The sequence below is a fragment of the Bufo bufo genome, chromosome 7, assembly GCF_905171765.1.
Source record: "Bufo bufo chromosome 7, aBufBuf1.1, whole genome shotgun sequence".
NCBI classification, from domain to species: Eukaryota; Metazoa; Chordata; class Amphibia; order Anura; family Bufonidae; genus Bufo; species Bufo bufo.
Genome location: NC_053395.1, coordinates 198,782,904 through 198,809,972, shown reverse-complemented (window position 1 = coordinate 198,809,972; position 27,069 = coordinate 198,782,904). Strand labels below are relative to the sequence as shown.

At 43.3% G+C, this 27,069-nt stretch overlaps 1 protein-coding gene across 2 annotated transcripts in view; it reads right to left on the bottom strand.

Annotated features, from left to right (window-relative positions):
- ITGB6 (integrin subunit beta 6) overlaps positions 1-27,069 on the bottom strand; it is a 100,118-nt gene that overhangs the window by 12,743 nt on the left and 60,306 nt on the right. For both annotated transcript variants that reach the window (XM_040441623.1, XM_040441622.1), the window contains exons 9-13: positions 22,963-23,052; positions 7,520-7,654; positions 5,508-5,916; positions 4,760-4,982; positions 2,834-2,949 (exon numbers count right to left, since the gene is read on the bottom strand). In XM_040441623.1, the coding sequence (XP_040297557.1) occupies positions 2,834-2,949; positions 4,760-4,982; positions 5,508-5,916; positions 7,520-7,654; positions 22,963-23,052 (973 nt within the window). The remainder of the gene's footprint in view (positions 1-2,833; positions 2,950-4,759; positions 4,983-5,507; positions 5,917-7,519; positions 7,655-22,962; positions 23,053-27,069) is intronic.

Sequence of the window (27,069 nt, the reverse complement as noted above, 5' to 3'; positions counted from 1 at the left end):
GTTTGACGGTGGCTGATGCTGAATGATAAATCTGGAGCACCTTTAGATGGTCTAGCCCAGTTTATACCACCTATTAGCTTATATTAAAGGGGTCGTCTTAAAGGGAATGTGTCATCAGAAAATGACCTGCTGTTTAAATCACTTTTTAACGTTTAACATATTTTTAAAGAATTTTTGATGTTTTTAACTTTCCATGTATTCCATATATTTAAACAAAAAATATAAAATCCTGTAGTTTCCCCACTGGCAACTTAGCCTAATAATTGGCGCCACTTTTTGGTCTGCACAGAACACTTTACTGCAGTTATCTGCTTATCTGTCATTCTAATCCTGCCTGTAATGATATCACCTCTGTGTATAGATAACACAGGATCCACCATTTACAATAGGGAATTGTCAAATCTTATCTATTCTTTCCTTGTACAATGACCTCTGCACAGGTCACAGAGCATGTCTAGAAAAGTCTCCCATAGAAGTCAATGAGGTCCCTTCCTGACCGTTGTGTCTATGGCCCATGGGGCTGCTGTAAATCAATTTTATTAATGCTTTGTAAATTCTGTTAACAGCAGCCCAGGTAGGATGGCCGCCCCCTATAATCATGTTCAGGAAATAGAATAAATAAATCTACAATCAGAAAATAAAAATAGATTAGGAAAAAGGATGTGTGCTACTATCTGGTTTTAACTGGCAGATACAATTTTTGACACATTTCCTTTTAATACTGATGAACTATCCTCAGGATAAGCTATCAATATCTGATGGGGGTCCTGCTCCTGGCACTCCCCCCCCCCCCCCCCCCCCGCCAATCAGCTGTTTGAAAAGGCTGTGGTGCTGCAGTGAGCGCTGCAGCCTCTCCCTAGGCCAGTGATGTCTTGTTGACCTAGGTGCAGCTCTGCCCCGTTCAAAGGAATGGAGATGAGCTGCAATACCAAACACAGCCACTATACAATGTATGGCAGTGTTCTTGGTAAGCTGAAAAGAGGCCCCGACAAAAAAGGGTTGCCCCAGAGTGGCATTACCACTTCTGCACCTAGCTACTATCTCCTATGGCCTAATATAATGTCATCTGAATATTTATTTCAGGCCCTGAACACTGTGCATTTCTAAAGTTTGAAACTGTTTATCATGTAATGTACCTGGTTCACCAGTAGGTGGCAGCAAGCATGGCAGAGCTACAGTTAGAGAAAATGGAACCCTTCTTTCCATTCTAACTCTCCCTCTAAGGAGGGGAGGGGACTAGTTAGTTAGAGGTCAGGTTAGCCTACCACCTGCTAGTGGAGAGTCTAGCTTACCCCCTGCTAGGGAAAGGAAGCAAGGGCTGGGCAAGTTGCCATTGGATGTGCCCCAGCTAAGCAAAGCAAGCCAGCTAGAGCACCTTCAGCTCTGCTGGACATGGAGGCCACAGCTTTTTCCTGGACAAATCTAGAGACAGACCAGACTACAAAGTGAAGTACAGCATAAAGAAGAAGCTGAGTTCTATAGCCAGCCAGTCAGTACAGCAGAGCCAGAGAGCAACAGATGTAGAACATAGGAGTTTGACTGCCAGAGTTTTAATGCCAAAGCCTGCTGGAACCAAGATAAGTCTGTAAACCATTTGGAGAAATGTTTGTGCAAAGTAAAGCTGCTTTTCAACTTCATCACAAGTCTGGACTCAATTTATTCTTCATCCACAAGTTAACTTTTCTGCTTTAAAATCAATGCCAGGGGTCCAGCGTATCCAGGCAGGAGCACCGTGACACAACATTACTTAAAGGGACATTGTAGGCCACCCTATACCGCTCGGCCATTCCTACACCTGGGTACCACCACCACCATTTCTTAAGGGGACTCTGTCCCATTGTTGCTTCATTGCAACTAGCGTCACAAACATTTCTCAAAGGGACCCAAGCCTGTTTCCGCCTCCTTGGCACTTTGCGCTAGGCTTCGCTGCAAAAGTATATTGGTGGTGGCAATGTTTAGCCTTGTTATCTAAGATGCTTGGCCAACGTGTGGCACTGTTCTTGGAACGCTATATGACAAGTTCCCCATATTGGGGGTTCGATGGATGGATAATTTTGTGTGATTTATAGATTAGGCCAATAATGGCACACAATATTGACAAGAGGAATGGTAACTCCCAGTTGTCAACTTAGGCCTCATGTACAAGACAGTATCCATATTGCTGTCCACAAACCGTGGATCCGCAAAATACAGACACCTTCTGTGTGCAAACTGCATTTTCTCCCATCACTTGAAATTACCATTCTTGTCTGCAATACTGACAAAGAATTGGACATCATCTTCTTTATCATTTTCAGAAGAGACATACGGGGGTAGACAACATGCAGGTGACAGCTGTGTGCTGTTTCTTTTTTGCTGACTGGTCAAAAAGAACGAGTCCGTGTACTACCCACCAAAAATGCAGATCTGACACAGATGCACAATACTTTAACGTGCATTACGCCTTATTTATACATTTCCAGGAAGAATAACAGAGGAATTGCGCAATACAGAATTTTAAGAAAACATGCTTCAGGATAGTTGGTTTATGGAGAGTGCAAGTACGGTAAATATTAGGAGAGCGGAGCCATCTTTTTTAATTAAACCGGCGAGATATTCAGATATGCTTACAGGATATCGGCTAATTATTAAAGAGAGTCAATAATGAGAGATCCATCAACAGCAGTTTGGCTGTTACCAGGGCTGTATTTTTTTTTTCCTAGATGTTTTTTGTATGATGTTTTTCACATTTGAATTTGTTTTAAAATAAAATAAATATTTTGTTTTCTAAATTGGGACAATTTCCAATAAAAACTTTTCAGGGAACTGTTCTCATCTGCAATTATAGGCTTACATTCTGGATTCCCGGATCCGTCCTCTTTGCTGACTGTGGCATCCACCATGTTACATGTCTCTGCACATACCCCAGGTTGCTGCTCTTCTGAAAACAGATGGCATTCAACGCAGGGCCTGCATAAAGGAACACACACTTAATTTATCTCCGCCCGTCAACAAGCACAAGGGGAAAAAAAGGGAACATACGAGAGTCAAAAGTTCTTCCGACGTATAACATTCGCTGTCCTGAAAAATAACTTGATAGAATCCCATCGTCTCACATTTCTCCCTGTCCTCCCATATGTTTCGGAGACGCTCCTGCAGGCTACAGACGTCAGACGCTCCTATATAATAAATTGCGCCTTAGTCATCGTACCTGAATCTCATGCATAGTAATTTTTTAGAGCTCAGAAGTCCCGTCTTGACTTGCGACCTTGCCCTTGTCACTGCCTGGAGGCTCTGAATTCATCATAGATGTATTCAACTCAACATGTCCATGAAAAGATCTTGTATATTGGACAGTACTGGGAATACATGAGTGGTTTCAATGACAGGACCTTGTTTTAAGTTCACGTAAACACGACGTAGCGGTGGTGAGATTTCAATGCTTTTCATGTGCATTCCTGTGGTCACAAAAAATGCATAGAGCATATTCCACCAAGCTCTGCTATGGCCCCAGCTATCGGGGCTACATCTATGGTGTGCACACCCCTGACGGTATCAAATCTCACTACTATAAATCCATTGTCTCAGCCCTAATGTGCTGCATTGACCTACAGTATGTTATGTCGGCGAATTCTCAATCTTTGTCAACATCCGAAGACGGTCCCAGATTTCAAACATCTGTCCTGGCAAAGATGTCTTTGGTTTTGATGAAGTGCAGACAATATTCTTCTCTTCAGAAAATAAACTGTTATGATCCAGCGCTATAGCCTGGGCTTTATAAGCGAAACGTGTCACCAGAGGACGCAATGGAGGTTTTAATGTGTTGAGTTAAAATTATGTTTTTTTAGCTATGGGGCTGGATCATAAAAGCTTTTTTCTGAAGTTATTCTCAACCCAAGGTCTGGGGCAAGATCCGTGCCGCCTCTAAACCAGCCAAGGATTAATCTATGGTTGTTGGTCTCTGTGTGAGCTGTGCCCTTTTTTTAAAAAAATATCTCTATTTGTGTCTATATATATATATATATATATATATATATATATATATATATATATTATAATAAAAGTCCGCAGCACTCCTTGAAAGATGAAAAAAAAAGTGCTATTTATTCACACATGTCATATAGCAACGTTTCGGTTCTCTCACAGAACCTTTTTCAAGTCAAACCAAAAAGGTTCTGTGAGAGAACCGAAAAGTTGCTATATGACATGTGTGAATAAATAGAACAAATATTTTTTTTTTCCATCTTTCAAGGAATGCTGCGGACTTGTATTATTTGTTCATCATCCTGAATCGAGGGATTACCGCTGGCACCCATCTTTCAACCAAATTAAAGGAGTGCTGCCCGGCTTTTTATGGATATATATACTGGTGGCCACCAAAGTTTATTTCGCAAGGCAAATGAACATTGAACGTAAATGTAATTTACCCCCTATGATATTGAAAATGCCACATGGTATAGAGCAGGAGGAGCTGAGCTATAGTTTTTGCAGGAAAATATTTAGTGTAACTTTCATTCCCTGCTGACTCTGAGCTTAGGAGTCCAGTGGGCTGTTCTATCAGTGATTGACCGCCTTCTCTGTATGTGTGCCCACAGAGGTAGCTGTCAATCACTGAGTAAGACCGCCCAATGGACTCCTAAGCCCAGAGGTTTAAATTAATCAATCACAAGTTTTACTTTATTCTTTCATGCAAACCTATACAATATACTTCAATCTCCTCCTGCTCTATAGCATGCTGCCGGCATTTTCAGCACCACAGGTCGTCTTTATAATATTTTACCTTTGGGAGCTGCAGGGGTCTCCACAAGTTGGGCACTTTTCACAAGTATCTCCAGAAACACCCGGGCTGTTACAGATGCACCTTCCACATTCACATCTACCTCTCCCGCTACATAGGGTCCCAGTTTCCGAGATGCAGGAGTCAATACTGGTTGTACAGTTGCAGTATTGTCCGATCCAGCCGCTTTGACAGATGCACTCTCCACAATCGCAGATACCGTGACCTATTAGACAATAATAAGATGAGCTGGGTGGGCAAAAAAAATAAAAATCTATTACTACTATGCAACCTGTGTCTTGATAGCTAATGAGGAAGTTTTGAAACTAGAATTTCCAACATATGCCTCCGTCCAGGGCCTTGATGGGAGCTGTAATGGTGGCTACATTGATAGTCATGTCTAAATTATAAAAAACATTGAATTGTCTTGAAATGCATTTAGCCACCTAAAGTTCCCAGGACCTTTATCTGTTGGGAGACCCACATTCTGCAAGCCAAGTTGGCCAGTGCTCATCCTGATGGAAACTGAATGAAGAGGTGACCATGTATGTACGAAAAAATGGTTGTCTTTAACTGATCAAGGTAACCTCCCCATAACGTCTTAACTGCATCATTTTACAATAACAGCAATAACTACTAAACTTGACACCTATGGGTAAAAATATGGATCTGGAGAACTTAAATTTTCGTTCAAGTTCTCCTGAGCTTGTAAATTTTTGTTAGGGCATTTCTTTTTATTGTTAACATTTACCTCCACAAATAAGTCCTCCATGCCTCACGCATGAAAAGTCATCACATTCACAACGAGGTCCATAAACCCGTCCATACACAGATGGGTTGCAAATACATTGTCCACAAAAGCACTCCCCGCGTCCAGAACACGTATCCAGTTCTCTACAAGAGCTGTTGTTCAGTGACTCTTCGTTGCATTCACATTGGGCTCCTAAAAATCCAGGTTTACAAACGCAAACGCCGCATTCTAAGGAGCCGCTTCCCAGGCTGCACTCTGTGCTCTCCTCTTCGGCCTCTGCCTTACAGGAACACGAGCATTCAGACTGAATTTCAATCTCCAGGCTGTCTTGAAGACCAACAGGCTTGATTGTAATATGCCTTGTCTGTTTTTCACAGGAGGTTGAGCTCACGGTCACATTGAAGGAAACCTGAAAGTATACGCAGTATAATGCATGAAGTTGTAACCCTTTTTATTATATGTGGTTCAATAGGACAACAGAAAAGATTGCTTCCTCTATACATCGGCCACAAGAGGCGCTCACTGCATATGGATTTATACAGCTTGCACTGAACTCAGTTGGGAGCTCCCCCTAGTGGTAGATGTAGATAAAAATAATTTTATAATTTAAAGGGGCTGTCCAATGTAATGATTTTGATAACTTATTTAGCCCATGTTGTACATAGGTTAAAGAAAAATCTTCACCTTTTTTTTTTTTCTGCCTGTTTTCTATGATAGATAGTTTGGGCCACGGCTCTAAACCTCTGAGTGCTTGTCAGGTTGTAAAGGCAAAGATGACATCACGACTGGTGGTCTATTATAAAGGGTATCATTTTGCCATGCCATTCCTTCTGGTTTTCCTGACTTACCCTGATTCTGACCGCAGCCTAGTTCCTGGATATTTCTTCTGCCTCACCCCTTGGAGGGGTCATCTGGAACCTGTTGTTTTACTCCTGGCTCTATCTCGCCTATCTGTGACTATCTGAATATGTTCTCATCTCGTTCTGTGACCTGTCTCTTCCTCTCTTCTGGTGATGACCCTTGGCTCTGTTCCTGTCAATCTGTGACTATTCTGGTGACTGACTGCGACCTGGGCATCCTTTTGTAGCAAAGTCCATGCCTCTTGTGGGGTGAAGGGTGAAGATAAACAGATTTCTTACAACCTGCACCTCAATCTAGCCAGCCAGTAGTGATGAGCTGCAGGGGCTATATTTGAATTCACGATATTTCTCGAATATTTGGGCGAATATTCGTCATATATTCATGAATTCGAGATTATTGTCTTTATTTTGAAAAATCGGCAATGTAATATTTGCGTAATGTGCATGAAATACAGGTGTGGGTCACTTTTGCTACATTTTCCAAGCTGCTAGAAGTTTCCCGAGACTGGAGAAAATGGTTGGCACAGCAGAACATTAAAAATGGCTTTATATGCAGATAGAGTGCTCCAATATATTCGCGATTGCGCTAATCGGCACTAATGATGCAAATATTTTGGCGCAATACGTGAAACTTCACATTTTAGCAGGTCTGCTATCACACTACCTAACACTCTGCACTGCAACAGCTACATTATATCAGGATATAACCTACACTGACTATCTCCCACTAACTGTATTATATATATTATGCTATCTAACTATCTAATGTAGTGTGGAAAGCACAGAGCACAGCAATGACACTGCTCTCTCTCTCAGAACTTTAGAAAACTGTAGAAAATGGCTGCTGGCGAGGTTCTTGTATAGCAAGGGGTAGGCAACTTTCCTATTGGTTGCTAGGTATGTTGCTAAGCTCAGACAAGGACATTGCAGCCTATAAAAATCTAGAATATTCACTATTACAAAGATAGAACACTATATTCTAAATATTTGAGAATTCTCGAAGTGCCGATATTCTCGATTCGAATATTCGCGCCCAACACTACTAGCCGGCACCAAACTGATTATGGGTTAGAGAATGCACATGTTCGGTATGGATCATAACATTGATGGACAGACAGATGTTTTGCTTTTAACTTGACTTGCTGTACTTACCCTATCTCCAACTTTGATTCTCTGGCACTTCTTACTATTTGGGAGGACTGTTTCATTTTTACAATTGGCAGTAAAGAAAAGGTTAAGTCCGTCCGTGTCTCCTGACACCTCAAGCTCAATTTCCGACCTCAGTTCCTAGGCAAAGATATGTGATTCAGCAATATTCAGTGAAACATTAACATTTAGTTACCATCTGCCAAAAGGTCAGCAATTTCTTACGGACCCTTGTGAATGTGTACGTGAGTCACCAGTCGATTGGTGTTACCAATAAGAAAAGAGTAAGCGTGTTCTACTGGATTTGCTTCACGTTGTTTACATTGTGTAATTGAAACCTCTGGCAAAATAATGTGAATTAACCTACAGCAAAATAAGTTACCATTTAGGAATACAAGACATTTTACATTTTATTTTATATTCAACAGACTCAAGTTAACTTGTTATATATCATTCAAACGATCAATCAGTTTGGAGAAGTCTCAGGCCTGGAGGTAAATTGGGAAAAAACGACTCTTATGCCATTGGATAATTTGTCCTTAGACAGATCAGTACTCCCCAAGTTAAAAATCTCTGAGTCCTTTCAGCACTTAGGTATTACAATCTCTCCAAGGGTGGAAGATTTTATCCTGTTGAATCTAATGCCATTGATAAATAAGTTAAGGTCTAAAATAACAACATGGCTTTGCTTATCGTTATCGAAGGCTGATAGAACATCTTTAGTTAAGATGGTGATTCTCCCCCAGCTACTTTATCTCTTTAGGAACTCTCCAGTTTGGATCGGGGATAGGTTCTTTAAATTAATAGAGAGAATGATTAATGACCTACTCTGGGGGAGAAAACGTGTCAGACTCAAATTAGAGCATTGGTATAAACCCTTGGAGAGGGGAGGACTTAATCTCCCCTGCTTCAAGGGATACTTTTTAGCTATTCAGCTTTGCTTTTTTCGGGAATGGAATGATAGTCCGCTATGTAGGTATTTATTGAATAAATCCCCATATGATAATTTTTTTTCGTTGTTGGAGTCAGATCAATTGACCTACTCCGATAAGGAATTTAAATCCACCAGGAATCTTTTTATGAAGTTATGCCATTGTATTCGATTTTGGTTTGGATTGAAGGGTTCAATAGGATGTACTCCTTTGTGGTACAATAGGCACTTTCAAACTTTAGTTGAATTAGGTAGAGATTTATGTTGGCAAAAAAGTAATATAGTATACGTTACACAGGTAGTGGGTAATGGGGATATAGTTTCATTTACGGTATTATCACAAAAATAAAAAAACACAGAAATTAACATGGTTTCTTTACCTACAGTTAAGATCGGCTCTTTTAAGTATTAAAAAAAAAGATAGGTTTGAAATACACCCTTCTACACAGTTTAATCATTTGATAGAGAATTTGGAGCATAAGATGAAGATTTCCCAACTTTACAGAAATATAATTGGAGCACGATTTGTAGATATCTTTTCTCCAGGACAGAGAGCTTGGCAAAATGAATGTGCAATGACTTCTCTGGATGACAGGGAAGAGGTACTTCAGGAATTAAAAGTGGTTTCACATAGTTTCAATCGCGTTGTGGTGCAGTTTAATATTTTGCATAGACTTTATGTTACACCTCTTTGGCTTAAGAGAGGTGGTATTAGGAGTGATTCCAACTGCCCGAGGTGTGATACTCCTGATGTGGATTATTTGCATATTTTTGGGTTTTGTTCAGAGCTGAAACAGTATTGGGGGACTATTCATGAATACATAGAGGGAAAGCTGAATGTCCGGATACCATTTACTGCTGAATGTTGGGTACTGGGTAATCTTGCCAAGGTCGGGTGCCATCAGGATAAAAAAAAACTTCTGTATAAGATAATGTTTCTGGCCAGACTGTTAATAGCGCGATCTTGGTTCACGCGACATGTTCCTAGTATGAATATATGGTTAAATCTGATAAACGCTAATAAGAGATATGAATATATTTTATATAAGCAAAGAAATATTGAGTCAAAATGGCTTAGAATTTGGGGAGATTGGAGACCCTAGAGCTTCCTCTGCTCTCTCAAGCTCTCTAGTCCTCTTCATCTCTCCCCCGTCTTGTTACGGGGTGGAGGCGGTGAGGGAGGACGCACCATGGTAGGGGATTGGGAGTTTACTTTGTTTGGGGGGGGGGGGGGAATAAAAAATTGTAAGATTTATATGTTTTTATATTATTGGTTGTTAAGATTGGAAAAAGAATAAAGAGGAATACAAGATGCAAATGACGCAAACGTTTTATTTTTTTACATATACAGTATTTTGCATTCATTGATTTGTGTGGACACTGCTGTTGCCGCCTATGAGTTGCATATGCAGAACATACCTGGGAGCTATGCAAATCACCTCTACCTGCTATAACACCTATCTTCCTTATGGGAATTTTGACACCTACTTATCTCCATTATTTCATCACCTCATTTCCGATTCAAGGAAGTTTCACCCTGTCAAGTTGAGCCTTGCCGCATTCCGTAAGACAATCGGGAAGAACAAAGCTTATTGAATACAGCATATTTCTGGAGGAATGTCACACTGGCTATTTCTTGGTACAGTGGAAAAATGCTCTACGTACTAGACTACATCGAAAGCATGGTCTCTTTCTCTTGGAAAGATCTGTAATGAAGGAATTTCAGTCAAGCTTCGGCATGTTGACCTAATACATTGCTCAGAATGAAGTGCCCCGAGACACAGAAACCACAAGAGTTTATATTATCTCCAGAAGATCCACAACTTAACAAAGTCATGGCCTCTCAGAGTTTGAAAGTGATATTATCATATAGCATAAGACGCAGAAGACTAAGAACCTATAGGGGAGTTACCAAAACTGGTGTCAAGGAAAATGGTCTTAGTTGCCCATAGCAACCAATCAAATTCCAGGTTTCATTTTCCAAAGTAAATCTAAAAAATGAAGAGGAATCTCATGGGTTGCTATGGGCAACTAAGCCATTTCTCCTGTATGCCTGCTTGTTCACAGAAGAAGCCTCTCAAGTCAAAAAAGCCTGAACATGTGTTCGAGAGGTTAGGGTTTTAGGTTTAGATACTGTTCAGATCAAAGACCAGAGTAGAGAAGATATGGTCATGGGATAAATGGTGATGTTGGATGGTTAGTTCTGGTCACGGCTGAGGTGAAGAGTACTAGAGTACTAGTACCTAGGACATCACTGAGGAAGAAGGTGGGCCTAACAGGATTTTTCAGAAGGATATATTGGTGGCCTGCCCTAAGATTAGAGCTGATTCATAAGCGAGAAAATGCTCTTTTGATGGCTGATCACATCTTTTATGTGGGTCTGCAGATCACGGTCATCAGGAAAACATCTCCCATGTAAACAATATGCAAACTGTAAAGGCACTGAACAATCTATCATCCCTCATACAACTTGCATAGTTTGGTGTAAAAGCCCTTTTAAACTTATCATTGATCAGTACTAGTTATGGCTAGGGTACTGCGTTCTTAGCCCACCTTATATATGCCCCAGCACTACAATAACTTACCCACCCTCTAAAAGGAATGAGATGACTGCTCATTCTGTACCAGTCTACACGGTAAAGCAATTTGCAGTAAACCGGAAGAGCCAGCCTATTGTCACTGCTCCAGTGCCAGGGTGAATAGTGCAGTATATCAGGATTTTTTTTTTATGAGGTTAGTCACACAAAAGCGCAAAAATAAATAAATTATAAAACTGTTTATAATGAACTTTATTTAAATATAATTTCTGATGATACATCCCTTTTTAAAGGGAACCTGTCACCAGGTTCATAGCTGTGGCCAAGTTCACACTTCAATTACCGTATTTGTTCAATGATTTCTATCAGTTATTGAAAGCCAAAACTATGTGCGGGTCAAAAACATAGAACCATTATACCTTATCTCGGCTTCACTACTGGTTTCGGCTCACAATAAGGGCTCATGCACACGACCAAATGTATTTTGCACTCCACAAAACACTGCCCTGCAAAAAATATGGATGACGTCTTTATGACATCCGTATTGCATCCGTTGTTTTTTTTTTTTTTGCGGATCCATTGTAACAATGCCTATCCTTGTCCACAAAATGGAAAAGAATAGGACATGCTCTATTATTTTATTTTTTTGCGGGGCTACGGAATGGACATACGGATGCGGACAGCACACATTGAAATGAATCTGCCAAAAACGGAATGGACACGGAAACTAAATACATTTGTGTTCATGAGCCCTAATAGCTGATCAAATTTTTGAAGTGTGAACTCAGCCTTACTTGTTTTTCTTGCAGTGGTTTTCATAAAATCACATTTTATCACATGCCTCCTTAGCTGAGCGCTGTGCGGGCCAGGAGTAAAGCCTCATGCACACGTCTGTGGAACACGGACCGCGAGATACCGGCCTGGATTCCTGTTGAGTGCAGGAGCGCACGGTGTCATTGGTTGCTATGACGCCGTGCGCGCGCTGCTGTACAGTAATACACTCGTATTATCTATACGAGTCTATTACTGTACAGCAGCGGGCGCACTGCGTCATAGCGACCAATGACGCCGTGCGCTGCTGCACTCAACAGGAATCCAGGCCGGTATCTCGCGGTCCGTGTTCCACGGACGTGTGCATGAGGCTTAATTCAGAGCAGTTGGCTCTCCCCGCCCTCCTACAGCTGCTTGGCAGCCTTCTCCTCATCACTGTGGATAGAGAGAAAGCTGTCAATCAGGGGAATGATTGAGGAATCCAGAGCGAGCGCATGTCATTGAGAGAACCTGGCCCATGAAATGCTTGGCTCGTGCTGCACTTGATAAAACAAGTAAGTGACACACGGCTATAATCAGGGCATCTTTCGCAGATAGCGCAGTATACACATGGTGACAGATTCATTTTATGTCCTGCCCTTCTGTCTTGTCTTTGGATGTTCTGCTGACAGCTTTTCAGTCCTAGCTGCTTTTTCTTGCATTGAGTGATGTGAGACCGCCATACTCTGTGATACTGGCGCAAACCTGGAGCGAGGTCCATGGCTGCTAATTTTCAGAAATGAATAACTTAAACTATTTCCATTATTTTTCTACTGCATCTGAGGCCAAATTTACAGCAGCGTCGTGCAAACAAGCCTTTCAGATCACCCCCATGTAGCCTTTCATCTAAATACATGAAAAACTCTTCATTATGTAGCGTGTCTTTCCACTGGCAAAAACAAATCGTGCTCATCTTATCAAAGATAACACCTACACAACAGTAATGACTACACATCAGACGCTCACTTAGCAGACTGATAACATCACTAACCACAATCCATGATGGAGCATCCCTGTAAAACCCCGAACAAGGCTGATAACTATTCATACTTGATGTCCCCTTACATAGGCTCATTATTGGGAATGATTATTGGTACCTGATAATTGCCTTGTGTGAAGGTGCCGCCGATCACCCAATAAACCAGCAAACATTTGTTCATTGGGTGCAATCATCACTGATGCGAACACTAAAATCATTGTTTCTGGGCAGCAGATTGTGCTGGGTAAATAGGGATTTGCTGCCTAGAACCAATGAATGTGTATGGGGACAAGCGATCACTCTAGCAATCGCTCATCGCCATACAACAGAGGAGTGGTGTGCTAGGCTAAATGTGGCAGTCGAGAAATCTGGAGAGCCCATGCGTGGCCGCCCTAAGTTTCTTTCTATGGAAGCACCGAATATAGGCACGCTCAGCTGCTTCCAGAAGTGAATGGAGCGGTGGCCACACATGCGTGGTGCATTCTTCTGAACTTTGGGTGCTCTATTCTAGACTAGAGATGGGCGCTGGCACAAAGGTGGGACCCACACCTATCTGATATTGGTAGCATATCCTAGTGATATGTCACCAATGTTCCAGATGAGACAATCCCTTTGAAGGTGGAAATACACAGTCGGCTGAACAGAGCATACATTAGTATAGGGTGGTCAGGGAGGACAGCTGCTGGCCACCCAGAGAGAGACCGTAATCAAGACCACATCCATCTCCTTGACTACCACCAGAATTGTGTTGGTGGTGCTCCTTCTACAGGAACCAGGGCATCCTTTCATTACACCAGCAACCCGTGGATTTCATGTATTCCATGTCATGCTGCAGGACCTTTCCCCTTCTCTCCAGTAAACTCATGGTCATAGTACTCATGGAAATCCCTTTTAGATGGACATCATAGTGATGCATATACCTACACACGATCCAAAAAAACGGCCATCACCAAAAATGTTCACAATCACTGATGAAACAGTGAGTGGAGCTTTACAGTAGTAACTCATTTTTGAGTTGCAGTGATTTTGTCATGTGCTGCGAAAATGCACTTCTTAGCGTTATCTGCAGGTTGTTTGTTACACACACGCTGCTTCTTTTTCATTTCACCCAACATGAGAAGTTTTAGAATAAAAAAAAAATACTGCCGTTCTTTGTTAGTCAGCGAGCAGGAGCATGCCGGGATCACACCATGACTCACCCTCACTCCATGTGTACCTATTGCTCACTACACAAATATTTTGAAAATGAAGTCTCTTATTTTCCATCTCAAGTTTAAACAACTTACAAATTATTTTACATCATACATATTTTTTTATCACAATATCGATACTATTGTAGCCTGCAAATCACACACAGAACATCATTATCAATAGTGATGGAGGAACATCGGCCGGGACTGTTCGCGATCAAATGTTCGCAAACCGCGCGTTTGTGTTGACTTTAATGGCAGGCTAAACTGAAAAACCTTCAGGTCATATTTGCAGCCACCAAATACTTACTAGAAGTGCACAAATAGTTCCACAACATGGACAGTGACATACTAGAGGGGGATCAATGGCAAAAATTCCCACAGAAAATGTGTATTTTAATCAGGGGCCATTTTTATGCATCTTAAAGGGAAACTCTCAATAATGTGCCCTGCTGGAGCACAGGCCACTGGAGTACATGCCCCAAAAATTAGGCATTCACCTGACAGAAAAGGCCTTTTATGCCGCTGTATATACATAAGACAAGGACCATTCTTTGTTCTGGGTGATGGCGGATATGTGTGGGCTGGCATGAGGAAATTCAATTACATGTGGTTGTCACAGGTGTTGAATTCCTCAGAGATCCATGCCTCATTCACTTTTGGAAATGTGAGGTAGTCCACACGGTCATGAGCTAGGTGAGTGTGCTTATCGGTCCCCCCTGCTGCGCTGAACGTCCTTTCGGACAGGACACTCGACGAGGGGCAAGCCAAGAGTTCCATGGAAAATTGTGCCAGCTCTGGCCACAGGTCAAGCCTGCACACCCAGTAGTCCAGGGGTTCCTCGCTTCTCAGAGCGTCCACATCGGCTGTTAACCCGATGTAGTCCGACAGGTGTCGGTCTAGGCGTTCCCTGAGGCTGGATCTGGAGGGCGGCTGTCGATGGGTTGGCAAGAATGATCTCATATCTGAAGTGACCAACACATCTTCAAATCGCCCTCTTCTTGCAGGCGCGGTAGGATTGTTACCCGCACCTGTTTTGCTGTGGGTGGAAATTCCTCTGCCAGCACCCGCAACAGCAGAATGCAGCATCTCTCGCTGCAAGGCCTGGAAATGCTGCATTCTACCAGCCCCTTGTACCGGGGGTCTAAGTACGTTGCCACGCAGTACTGGTCCTTGCCCTTTATGCCTTTTTATACGGGGGTCCCTCTTTAAACACTAGAGCATAAAGGCCCCCATTTGCACTAAATTGGAAGCGGTGGAGCGCCCCGGCTCCTGCTCGTCGCCTAGGAGAATGTCGTCCTCGGTCTCCTCCCCCCAGCCACGGACAACACCAGGGATCCCCGAAAAATTTAAAGTCCCCCTCAAAGCCTGCTCCTCTTCCTCCTCCTCCTCCTCCTCCTCCCCCCAGTCACCATCCTCCTATGACTCCTCTTCAGAATCCTGCTGACTTGTCTCAGATGGAGTAGACCCCCCTGGGAATTCATTCAGCATTGTGACTTCCTCATCTTCCTGCTCCTCGACGGCTTGATTAATGACCCAACGCAATGCGCGCTCCAGAAAGAAGGCATAAGGTACGATGTCACTGATGGCGCCCTGGCTGCGACTGACCAGTTTGGTGATCTCATCAAATGGCTGCAGAAGTCTGCATGCGTCGTGCATGAGCAGCCACTGGTGCGTTGAAAAGAAACCAAGCTCCCCAGAACCTGTCCTGCTGCAGAGTTCGTACAAGTAGTTGTTAACGGCACGTTGCTGCTGGAGCAGCCTATCAAGCATATACAAGTTGGAGTTCCAGCGCGTCGGGCTGTCACAAATCAGACGTCCGACGGGCAGGTGTCGCCGCTGAACGTTAGCAAGCCGAGTGTGAGGAAGATGGATTATTATTTACTGGCAGCCCTGATTGTCATTTGATTCACCTTTTGGCATGCACATCAGTGTACATGCAAAATAAGTTCCCACCCCCCAGCCATCTGTTTGTCAGCTAGCAAGGAAGAAAGCCCCAGGGGTCCAGGCTTCTCCATCAGCCAGTTTGGAAGCAAGCTAAATCCTGCAGGAAAACCCCCCAGCAGGAGGTATCAGCCCTGCCAAGATCAATGCTACCTCCCAGACATGTTGGCACCTACATTTCATAAGGAATTATGAATCGCCCGGCCATCGCAGGTGCAAACTGGATACATATTTGTGTCCCGGTGGCCACAATGTATGTGCCCATGGTCTTTGTTTGATGGGGCGATGTCAGGGAAGGGAGATATCCATATCTCCCCACAGAAACCAAATAACGGTACCATGTTTGGACTCTAGTTGTAGCCGGAACCCAGACGGATCAATTAGGCCCAGAACCATCTTCCTGCTACATTCTTTTTGCTCCCAGCACCAGAGAAGGAGGGGTGGTCCACCCATAGGCAGGGAGGGGCACGGCCGGCTACAGGTCATAAGCCCATGCAAGCCAGAGGGCGATGTCTTTTCTGAAGGGGGTCACATCGTGCCAATGTGTTTGGAGAGACCAGGAACCAGCTGACCTCACTGCCCCCACGTGACTGCAGCCAAGGGCTTTTCCACCCTTATGACCCAAAGGAACTTCCATTTACCCGGTAACTGACTTTTACACTGCTTAACCCTGTTGTGCCAATATAACCCATATCTGTAACCTCAGACCACTGTATATATTCTCTGTGTATATTGTGTTATATCTAGTGTGCTATCTTGTATCTCGATCACGAATCCCCACGTCCTTGTTTTGGCCTAGTTATAAGCTACTGCGGGTTGGTTTCTCACCCTATATAATCCCATTAGCGGACCGGGCTTATATCAAACGAGGAGCTGGTGGCAGATTTCCCGGGCTGAGACGGCACTGTTTTCACTGCGGCAGTGAAAAGGCTCTCTTAGCTTGTTGCTTCTTTGTGCCCGCGTGGACAGGAGGTGTGTGGGTAAACTGTACCAACCTGACCTTACCTGCTCCTCTGGAGGGCGTAACGTCACGTTTTTGGTAACCCGTGACTATACCGCCTCTCGTGAGCTCAACTTAGGCGACGTCAAGCGGGCACGAGGTGTGGTATTCGTCACAGGGAGCCATGGCTGTGTAAGATCTTCTAAAATGGCCAGAGATTTTCCTGGCCTGCCGCAAGACATCCTGGACCCCGGGGTATTTGGCAACGAATCGCTGCACGACTAAGTTCAGGATGTGTGCCATGCACCGCACGTGTGTCATTTTGCCCTGTTTCAGCGCGCTCAGCAGATTAGCACCATTGTCGGACACCACTTTACCAACTGTCAAATTGAGCTGGGTTAGCCACTGATCGGTCTGTGACCGCAGAGCTGAAAGCAGTGCAGGACCGGTGTGGCTCTTGGCTTCCAGGCACAACAGCCGCAGCACAGCATGGCAACGTCTCACTTGGCACATCGAATAGGTTCTGGGGAACTTTGGGGGGCGCAGTGGAAGAGGCAGTAGCAGAGGAAAAGGATTTAGCCGAGGAGGAGATGGGGGATGGAATAGGAGAAGGAGAAGAGGCAGGCCTGCATGCAATCCGTGGCGGTAACACCAAATGCTTGACAGCCATCAGAAGGTTCATCCAGTGGGCAGTAAAATTTATGTACCTTCCCTGCCTGTGTTTGCTAGACCACGTGTCTGTGGTCAGATGTATCTTGGCACCGACACTGTGTGCCAGAGATATATTCACTTGCTGCTAAACGTGGCCATATAGCTCTGGGATGCCCTTCTGGGAGAAATATTTACTTCCGGGGACCTTCCATTGCGGTGTGCCAATGGCCACAAATTTTCTAAAGGCCTCTGAGTCGACCAGTTTATATGGCAGTAGTTGGCAGGCTAGCAGTTCCGACAAGGCAGCGGTCAGCCGTTGGGCAAGAGGGTTATCCGGAGTCATCAACTTTTTATGCTCGAACATTTGGGCCACGGAAGCCTGCCTTCTACCAGATGAATGCGACGATGGCACGGTGGAGTGGAGGACAAATGGGAGGAGAAAGGAGAAGGAGAAGAGGCGCCGTAGGGTGGAGTGCCGGGAGTGTGGCTTTGTGGGTTCTGATGTCGTTGCTCCCGCTGGGCTCGGTGATGCGAGGCCAGGTGCCTTCTTAAGGCGGTCGTCCCTAGGTGAGTGTTGGGCTTACCGCGACTTATGCGTTGGCAGCACAGGCTGCAGATGGCAACACTATTATCAGGAGCTGACACGTAAAAAAAAAAAAACACATTGCGGAGCCATGTATTGGCGTCCTGGGAGCGCCAGAAGTGACCGTGCATGGTGGACGGCTCGCTCCAGATATATTTGCAGTCTGCTTTTTGCCTGCTGTGCCCTGTGAGCTCTGCCTGCTTCTCCTCCTTCTCCTCCCTCTCTGCTGCTCCGTTATCGCCCTCTGAACTCCCCTCCTCTTCCTCTCTTGTGGGCACCCACGTGACATCTATCGACACGTCTTCATCGTCACCTTCACCACCACTGACATTTGAGATCTCGGAGTAGGCAGCAACAGCAGGGACCTCCCTCCTTGGGCTGATCTGGGTACTGTCGTCAGACCGCTGGGTGGCGGCCGTTGCTACCTCCTCTTCCTCATCCGATGTCAAGAATGGATGGGAAAATAATTCCTCTGACTCGAGTGGAGCGGCTATGGTAGTGGTGGTGGTGGTGTCTTTAGGGGTACACACAGCAGGGGATGAGGGGGGTGCAGAAGCGAAAGGCTGAATTAGCCACTCAACCAACTCTGGTGCGTCCTTTGAAGTAATCGCATGCGCCTACTCCAACTTCCCACTTAGGCTCCAGCATGGTGCACCTGCCCGACCCCTACCACCCCTGCAGAACGGCCTGCCTGTCATTTTCAAAATGACCCTCTCCCTTCTGTGAATGTGAGGCTATCTGACAGGTCTTTCTGTTTTCCTCTATGTATGTTGTTGTTTGGCAGGATCTCACCTCTCCTCAGATGCAGCTCTTATCAGTGATGAGGCTCTATTTAGATCCGCCTCACACTGCTGACCATGCGGTTAATAGTTTCTACTTGGAGTTGCTAGTGCTGGTTTGTCTTGGATCTCCTGCTTCTCCATACATCTCTAAGCTAAGTACTTGTTGCCTTCGCTGTTTCTTATTATCTGGTGTGTGTTGTTTCTATGCCTCAGGGAGACGCAGGTTCCTTCATTCTGGAAGGAACCAGCTGTCTCATCCCCTGCTAGGGCTTGTCAGTTTTAGCAGGGTTTTAGGTATCCGGTGTATGAGTATTTCCACCATCAGGATCTGCTCATACTGGCAGGAGTTAAGGAAAGGCCTAGGGATTACTAGGAGGTCATCATCCCTCTTCCTTAACTTTTGAGGCCTAGATTGTTGTCTATTCATTGTGGTGTGTATTTGGTGTTTTCCCTTCCCCCTTAACCTGTGACACTAAATCCCTAGAGAAGAGCAGTATTTTGTGGAAGCAGGTATATCGCAGGCCTCAATCAATATTTGGTGGAAGCAGGTATATCAAATCCCTTAATCAGTATTTTGTGGAAGCAGGTATATTGCAGGCCTCAATTTAGTATTTGGTGGAAACGGGTATATCGAACCCCTTAATCAGTATTTTGCGGAAGCAGGTATCTTGCAGGCCTCAATCAATATTTGGTTGAAGCAAGTATATCAATCCGCTTAGGGTCCATACAAACGTTCGTAGTGTATTGCGGATTCGCATTGTGGATCAATACACCCGGCCGGCACCCCCATATACCTGTTTCTACTAAATATTGATTGAGGCCTGCGATATACCCGATTCCACAAAATACTGATTTAGGGTCCATTCACACGTCCGTAGAATGGGTCCGGATCCATTCCGCAACGTTGAGAAACGAATCCGGACCAGTTCATTCACTATCCGCGGCCCCGATCTTCCGGTCCGTGGCTCCCTAAAAAAATAGAACATGTTCTATTCTTATCCGCAATTGAGGACAAGAATAGAACATGTTCTATTTTTTTAGGGAGCCACGGACCGGAAGATCGGGGCCGCGGATAGTGAATGAACTGGTCCGGATTCGTATCTCAACGTTGCGGAATGGATCCGGACCCATTCTACGGACGTGTGAATGGACCCTAAATCAGTATTTTGTGGAATCGGGTATATCGCAGGCCTCAATCAATATTTAGTAGAAACAGGTATATCCAACCCCTTAATCAATATTTTGTGGAAGCAGGTATATCACAGGCCTCAATCAATATTTGGTGGAAGCAGGTATATAATCAGCTTGACAAGTAGTGAGTGCCACGCTCCGGACTCGCTGCATGAGTATCAGACAGCTCCCGTCCTGAACTTCCAGCACTGTCGGGGTCGCATAGCATTATATTGATTTTATGACGCTATGTAACTCTTACAGTTCTCGAATGTATTGAATAACACTGACGGCATTATGTCAACGTTATCCAATACCTTCCAGACCTCTAAGGATTACATAGCATCATAAATCAATATAATGCTGTGTGACCCCCGTCCGTGCTGGAAGTTCAGGACAGGGGCTGTCTGATACTCAAGCTGCGAGTCTGGAGCGTGACACTCGCTCGTGTGAAACCAGCCTTAGTTTCATTCAAGCACCTGGAACTGAGCTGCAATACCACAAAAGGCCCCCATGCAAGAGTGGCGCCATTACTGTAAAGAAAAACAGGCCCTTTTTGTAATCTATTACAAGTCTATGTATAAAACCTGAATTATTTTCTGCTTTGTCTTCAGGTCCTACCTTGAAGTTCACGTTCCTCACCCCCTATATCCTAGCCAGCTTCCGATGGTCTGGCATATTTGATCATCCAGCATCTTGGTGGTTTCGAATGTGCTGGATTAAAGCTTTGTGCGCATAAATAAAATGTGTTTCACAGTTTCAAGGCGTCCAAATGATAAACTAAGTTAAAGCCCCTAGCCCGAGGTCTCCAGCGCTGAGTACATTCTATCTAACTCCAGTTCTTTCGAAAATTGCTAAGAGATGAAGAATATATTTCTTTATATTGTAGGTTTTTCTTCTAGTTCTATTGCAGGATCCCGGGGCTGTACAACTAAAATAATTTAATGAACTCTTCTTAAAAGACCAACTCCTATAGCTCTGACACTTTCTTTTGTAGAGAGCACTCTGCCGCCGAATGTCCCTCCTTCTTTTTCTTCTTCACATGCGTCTTTGCTTTGCATTGCTAAATTACATTTCCCCTGTACCCTGTTCCCCTGTACAGCATTATAATAGTCTTAGTCATGGCCAGCTTTATTTTGTAAGTCTGGGCCATTAAACAGCTGCTGCAGATAAAATAGTGTGTCATATTATACAGCCATTAATGTCAAATGTGATTACATAGCCAAGATAGGAAGGAGAGAGAGAGGGCTGGTGGCTAATGCAAGCCTGTAAAGCAGAGCGCTTGAGTTCATTACTAACGCTGCGTGATTCAACATATCTATATTGGTTTTGCCACTGTAGCACTTAAACAGAAAAGCGATTTTGTATCATCTGGATCCACATGAAACCAAATAGCCCAGTAATGGAGTTTTTAACCCACTTTTCTCCAAAGTGATGAGCATAGCAATGGATTAAGGGAATGGCCCTCAAACCCTAAGCAGAAGAAGCGATATTTGTCTTGAGTGATCCTATTCTATATCTTATGTATCCTTTGAGATGACATTTATAACTTGTATTAGCGCATCTGAAGCATTTATGTGCAAGGAGAACGATGTATCCCATAATAGGGGAACTTAAGGCTGACTACCATGCAAGGAATGATATGTAACTTGCGTATTATTATAATTTTTTTTAGAAGGGCTTGCAATTAATGAAGTTTTATTAGGGCATGTTTAGCTATTAGAGGGGTTCCCTGCTTGGGTGTAAGGGCACTCATTAAAACGCATGGATGCCATAGACACCCATACATTTCAGTTGGTGACATAACATTTCTCTCTGCCTGCCAGTTAGTGCACGGAAAGAAAGGATGCTTGCTGAATTGTTTAGATAGTGGCCAGGGATCAAGTGAATAAAATGGGGTTGTCCAAAGTGGACAACCCCTTTAAAACATGGTTCTACAGGAACCAACTGAGGTTACTACTGAAGGCATTAAAGGGGTTATCCAAAGTGTAAAACATGGCCCCGCAATGTCTAGGCCCCTCATATAGATTATACTTACTCTGCTCCCCGACACCCGCATCACTCCTGATCCCCGCATGGCCGCTGCAGCAAAACATCCGGCGATGGGGGGGCAGCCGATGGCAGGCCGTGACGGGGGTCGAGCCTCCCTAGCATCACCCGCGATGCTAGGGAGGCTTATCCCCATCGTGGCCTGCTATTGGCTGCCCCTCACCGTAGCTCGATGTTTTCATCCATGCGGGGATCAGGAGTGACGCGGTGACGGGGAGCAGAGTAAGTATAATCTATATGAGGGGCCTGGGCATTGAGGGGCATGTTTTACACTCTGGATAAACCCTTTAAGACCCTTTGTAATCAGCTGGCGGCAGGGGGGCTTGCAAAATGAGAGTGGGCAATCTAATTAATCTATGCTTGTCAAGCTAATGATGAATGAAAGGGACTCATGGCAGGGACAGACTGGAAACTTAAAGTGGCCCTGGAAAAAAACTAAGTGGCCCCATGTTGTAGGTGGATCCAAACTGACAGAAGGCTGGTTCAACATAAAATACTGCCCCCCCCCCTCCCCCCAGCTGCCGTATTCAACTGTATCGCCATCCTGAGGATGGCAATACAGTTAAATGCAGAAGGGCATTTTCCACTGCCGGCCAGGTGCATAAGTATCTGATGCTTCTAGAGTTAATTAATGCTAAGAGCATTAGATCTCTATGTATTCAGAGGAGGGCTTGGGCAGCCCCTTGGGAAATTTCCCTGTACGGTCTATATCCAGTCCGTCCTGGCCCATGGTGACTCTGAGCGACAGACTGGAGCAAGCCCTGAAGCTGGATGCCATTCTTTAGAGCCATGTATACTAAAGCCATTTACAAATAGAGAATAATGTCCTATAACTATAAAATAATACTGACATAACATGATGTATAATAATATAACCTCTTACTTTGTATGCCGACAAGATCAGCTGTAATACATTTCCAGAATCTTTGTTCAGTAGTCCTACGGTGGCTCCAGGTATCAGTTTGGCATATTTCTGTAATAAACAAGGAAAATATATGAATTCTGATCTGAAGTACAAATTGTAAACTTTCTCCAGGTAATATACAGTTTTTTAAGGAAAGGTGGACTGAGCTGTTGGGTGGTAGGACAGTGTCTAAGGACTTCATAGCTTAGGGGACTCCATATATATGCAATAGGCTTCCGCTCTGCTGATGATGTCGATCTCTACTGATTTTGATTTTACGCTCTGCAGAGACCTCCTTAGGTTGAAACATTGCCTTTTTGTCACGTGGGACATGCCTTAATGAAGAAGACTCCTCTGGCATTTGCTTGGATGCTGTCAAAATTTCTTTTACTTAGTGAATGTCTCTAGGATTGGTTTACCCTGTATTGGTGACCGCACCCGGCAGAGAAAACTCTGCTTATGCCAACAGTTTGTTTTTCCTTGATACTGGTCCCAGCCTAAGGTCCAAGGGCAGTTCTAACCCACCCCTGATATATTGTCTAAAAAATGTGCATACATGATATTTTGTTTTTTGAAGTAATTTTTTTTATTAATAACAAAGCCATTCATTTAGTATTTCCTGACTTTTTAATTACCATAACACTTCTTTATAGTCATTCTTTTTATTCTTGGTGCTGATAGAACTAAGACCTTAAAGGGAACCTGTCACCGGGATTTTGGGTATAGAGCTGAGGACATGGGTTGCTAGATGGCCGCTAGAACATCCGCAATACCCAGTCCCCATAGCTCTGTGTGCTTTTATTGTGTAAAAAAAACGATTTGATACATATGCAAATTAACATAAAAGAGTCATATTTTCAAGCTCTGACTCATCTCAGGTTAATTTGCATATGTATCAAATCGGTTTTTATACACAATAAAAGCACACAGAGCTATGGGGACTGGATATTGCGGATGTGCTAGAGGCCATCTAGCAACCCATGTCCTCAGCTCTATACAAAAAATCCTGGTGACAGGTTCCCTTTCACCCATTCCACCTCTACAGCCCACTACATTGTACCACCTTCCCATTTTCCCATTCCAGAAGAAAGGAAAATGTGGTTAGATTTCGTAATTTTTTTTTTTGTAAATGTTAGTTTTGTTTTAGTTATTATTCTTGGCAAGAACTTGGATACGATTAAACCCATGGCACAAATGGACTACCAAGGCATCCAGCATTGTGCATATTAGGTGTGCGACAAAATGCAAAGATATTTCTGTTGACTCCAACTTTTGTACAACGCAAACATATGAGTCTCGTTCCAATGTTTAATTCTGACCGTCATGCAGTGGTCATATAAACAACAAGGCAAATTGTTTAGACTGCTCACCGCTTCTATGGTGCTTCACTGCCTATATTTCTGGTGTTGCATAGGACTTATAGGAGGAACTGTTTTGGCCACGGGCAACCGGATTATATCCAGCACTCATGTCTTCATAAAATGCATTGTGTAAAATCTAAAGCTACTAAATCCGTTGAGACATGAAAAACAAAGACACAAATACTGGATATAATCTTTTAGTTCTACCTTGGTGATAGGACACAAAAGTATATAGGGTATTGCATTTTAATGAAGTGTGGGTTCACTGTAAGTTAAGAAGCCAATTCAAAAGTGCAACCAATATGGCGCCACTTCCTGTATATTACTTTTGCAAAAATGGCCGCCACATCTGAAAAGAACAAAGCTAATAATTCTGAAAGAAACAAAAATTTAATTCTTAAACTGTTTGTTCCTCTAGATCAGGGGTGCACAATGTTTTCTGGGAGGGGGCCACATTGTCAGACTGAAGGAATAACAAGGGCCGAAAATAAAAGTTAAAGGGGTATTAACAAGTGAAATACTGTATTTATTGCATATTGTACACACAGTTATATATCATAAATGTCTAGTTATACCTCCAGGACTCCCATCTAATGGGAGAATACATGGAAAATGCATGTGAGCAGCCACAAGACATAGGCATACGTGTCTGTTACCAGATGGTTGGGGGCCGCACAGAATGGTATCAAGGGCCGCATGTGGCCCCCGGGCCGCAGGTTGTGCACCCCTGCTCTAGATCATGTTTTACTAATATATGGCAATTTTTTAGGTGGAAATGCACTTCAAGATCCTTTAGGTTACCCCATAAAAGGGAGTTTGAACTAGATCCAGGCCCATCTGATTAATTTCTCTAAAGGATAACAAAACCTATGGTGAGAAAATGAAGGGGCAGAAAGCCTGCTCAGAGTGTTCTGCCCCTTTGGGCTTTCATCACCTCTGCTCAGTTTTTTGTGTGTGGGGAGTACGGATCCCATATACTCGCTATGAATGTGTACTCTATGCACTTGAAAAGCCGAGCTGATGAAAGGTAAAGGGACAGAGCGCTCTGAGCAGCATGTCTGCCTCTTCATTTTCTCAACAATGTTTAGTTACCCTTTAAGTCTGCTTTGTGGTCCCGTAACTGGACTTTTGTCATAGTCCTGAGTTACAAAAAATATCATCACTGTAGATGTATCGTGTGCTGTTCTCTTGAGGAGTTTCTGCCAGCATTCCTTGAATGCTATCCTAACTCCATTGTTATTGTTTGACTTGGAGCCCTGCCTGAAGTCACTTCCAAGTTACACCGAAAATACAAATATTTCTTTAATATTTCAAAGCATGTCATCTACCCGTGCTGTCAGCGTAGGGATGGCTGAAGATGAAATGGATCAAATTTCTATTTCTATCATCTTGCAATCTGGAAATTTGGATGTGGTCATTGTTTGTTTCAGTAACACAGCGCATACTGTGTAGAAGATGCTTCAAGAAATTTATGTGAAAATAATATTTTTTTTAATTCTTATTAGCAAAATACTCAGATCATTTATTTTTTTTATAGTACATACATACCATTTTAGTAACATTTGTTTCCTTTTTTAGCTCTATTAGTTATAAACTGCATACATTTAAGGGCTCATTCAGACGGATCCACAAAAAAACTTATAGCATTCAGTATTTTTGCGGACCCATAGACTTCAATGGGGCCATATCCTGATTTTCACGGACAAGTATAGGACATGTTTCATTTGTTTTGGGGAACCGTGGAATAGAAAAAGGTCCCATAGAAGTGAATGGGTCTGCATCTAATCCGCAAAAAAAAAAAAGGATCCATATTTTTGCGGATAGCATACGACCATCTAAATGAGCCCTAAAAAAAGTAATTGTATGTGCACGATTAGGTAATTAAAAAGAAATAAAGGCACCAGTCACAGTAAAATAAATCAGGTTTATCAAATCAGAATTCCCTAATAGGGTACTTGGAAATGGGGTTTCCCAAACAAATCGAATTTGCCTCAAATAGTGAAGCAAAACGAAGAACTGTGTCAGACCAGTGACTTAAGAAAACTTACAAGAAACAACTTATTCTTATAGGATTTCTTCCAATGGCAGATGAAACTGCAAAATCCGATAAAAATTTTCACTGCCGTTTGCCAAGAATGTGACATATCAAACATTAACCGTATTTTTTCATTATTGTTTCAAATTCTTTAAAATAAATGAAACATGACATCTTATCAAATCACATCTGCTCCATGGCTCCACTTCTATGCTCCAGTCAATGCGTGTTAGATGGGTGGCAGAATTATTTTTTCTGCCAAAAGGAAATGGGAAGGTTTTCTTTTTTTTTTCAATAATGAATTTTAAAATAAAATATGATTTTCTTCTTTATTGGAAGAATTTCTGTTAGAATAATATAGAGCCTCAATGTGTATTATTATTAGTACATTAGTTCTCCATGGTTTGATTAGGCAAATCACAAACCTATGGACTAAGTAAGCAAATTAAGCCTGGGAAATCTACAGTATTGATAATAAGCCATCAAATGAACCAGTCTTTCCCTAAGTGCAGCATTCTCCAGGTTTATCAACCTGGTGCAGGCATGTTGATGAATCTGGCATAGCTTGTAAACAATGCCTGGTTTCAAACTCTGAAGTCTTGCCACACTTCCCAAGACATTGGGGGAAATTAACTAAGCAAAACCAGAATACTGACTCTGTTTGCACAGAAAAAAAATTTGGTGTACATA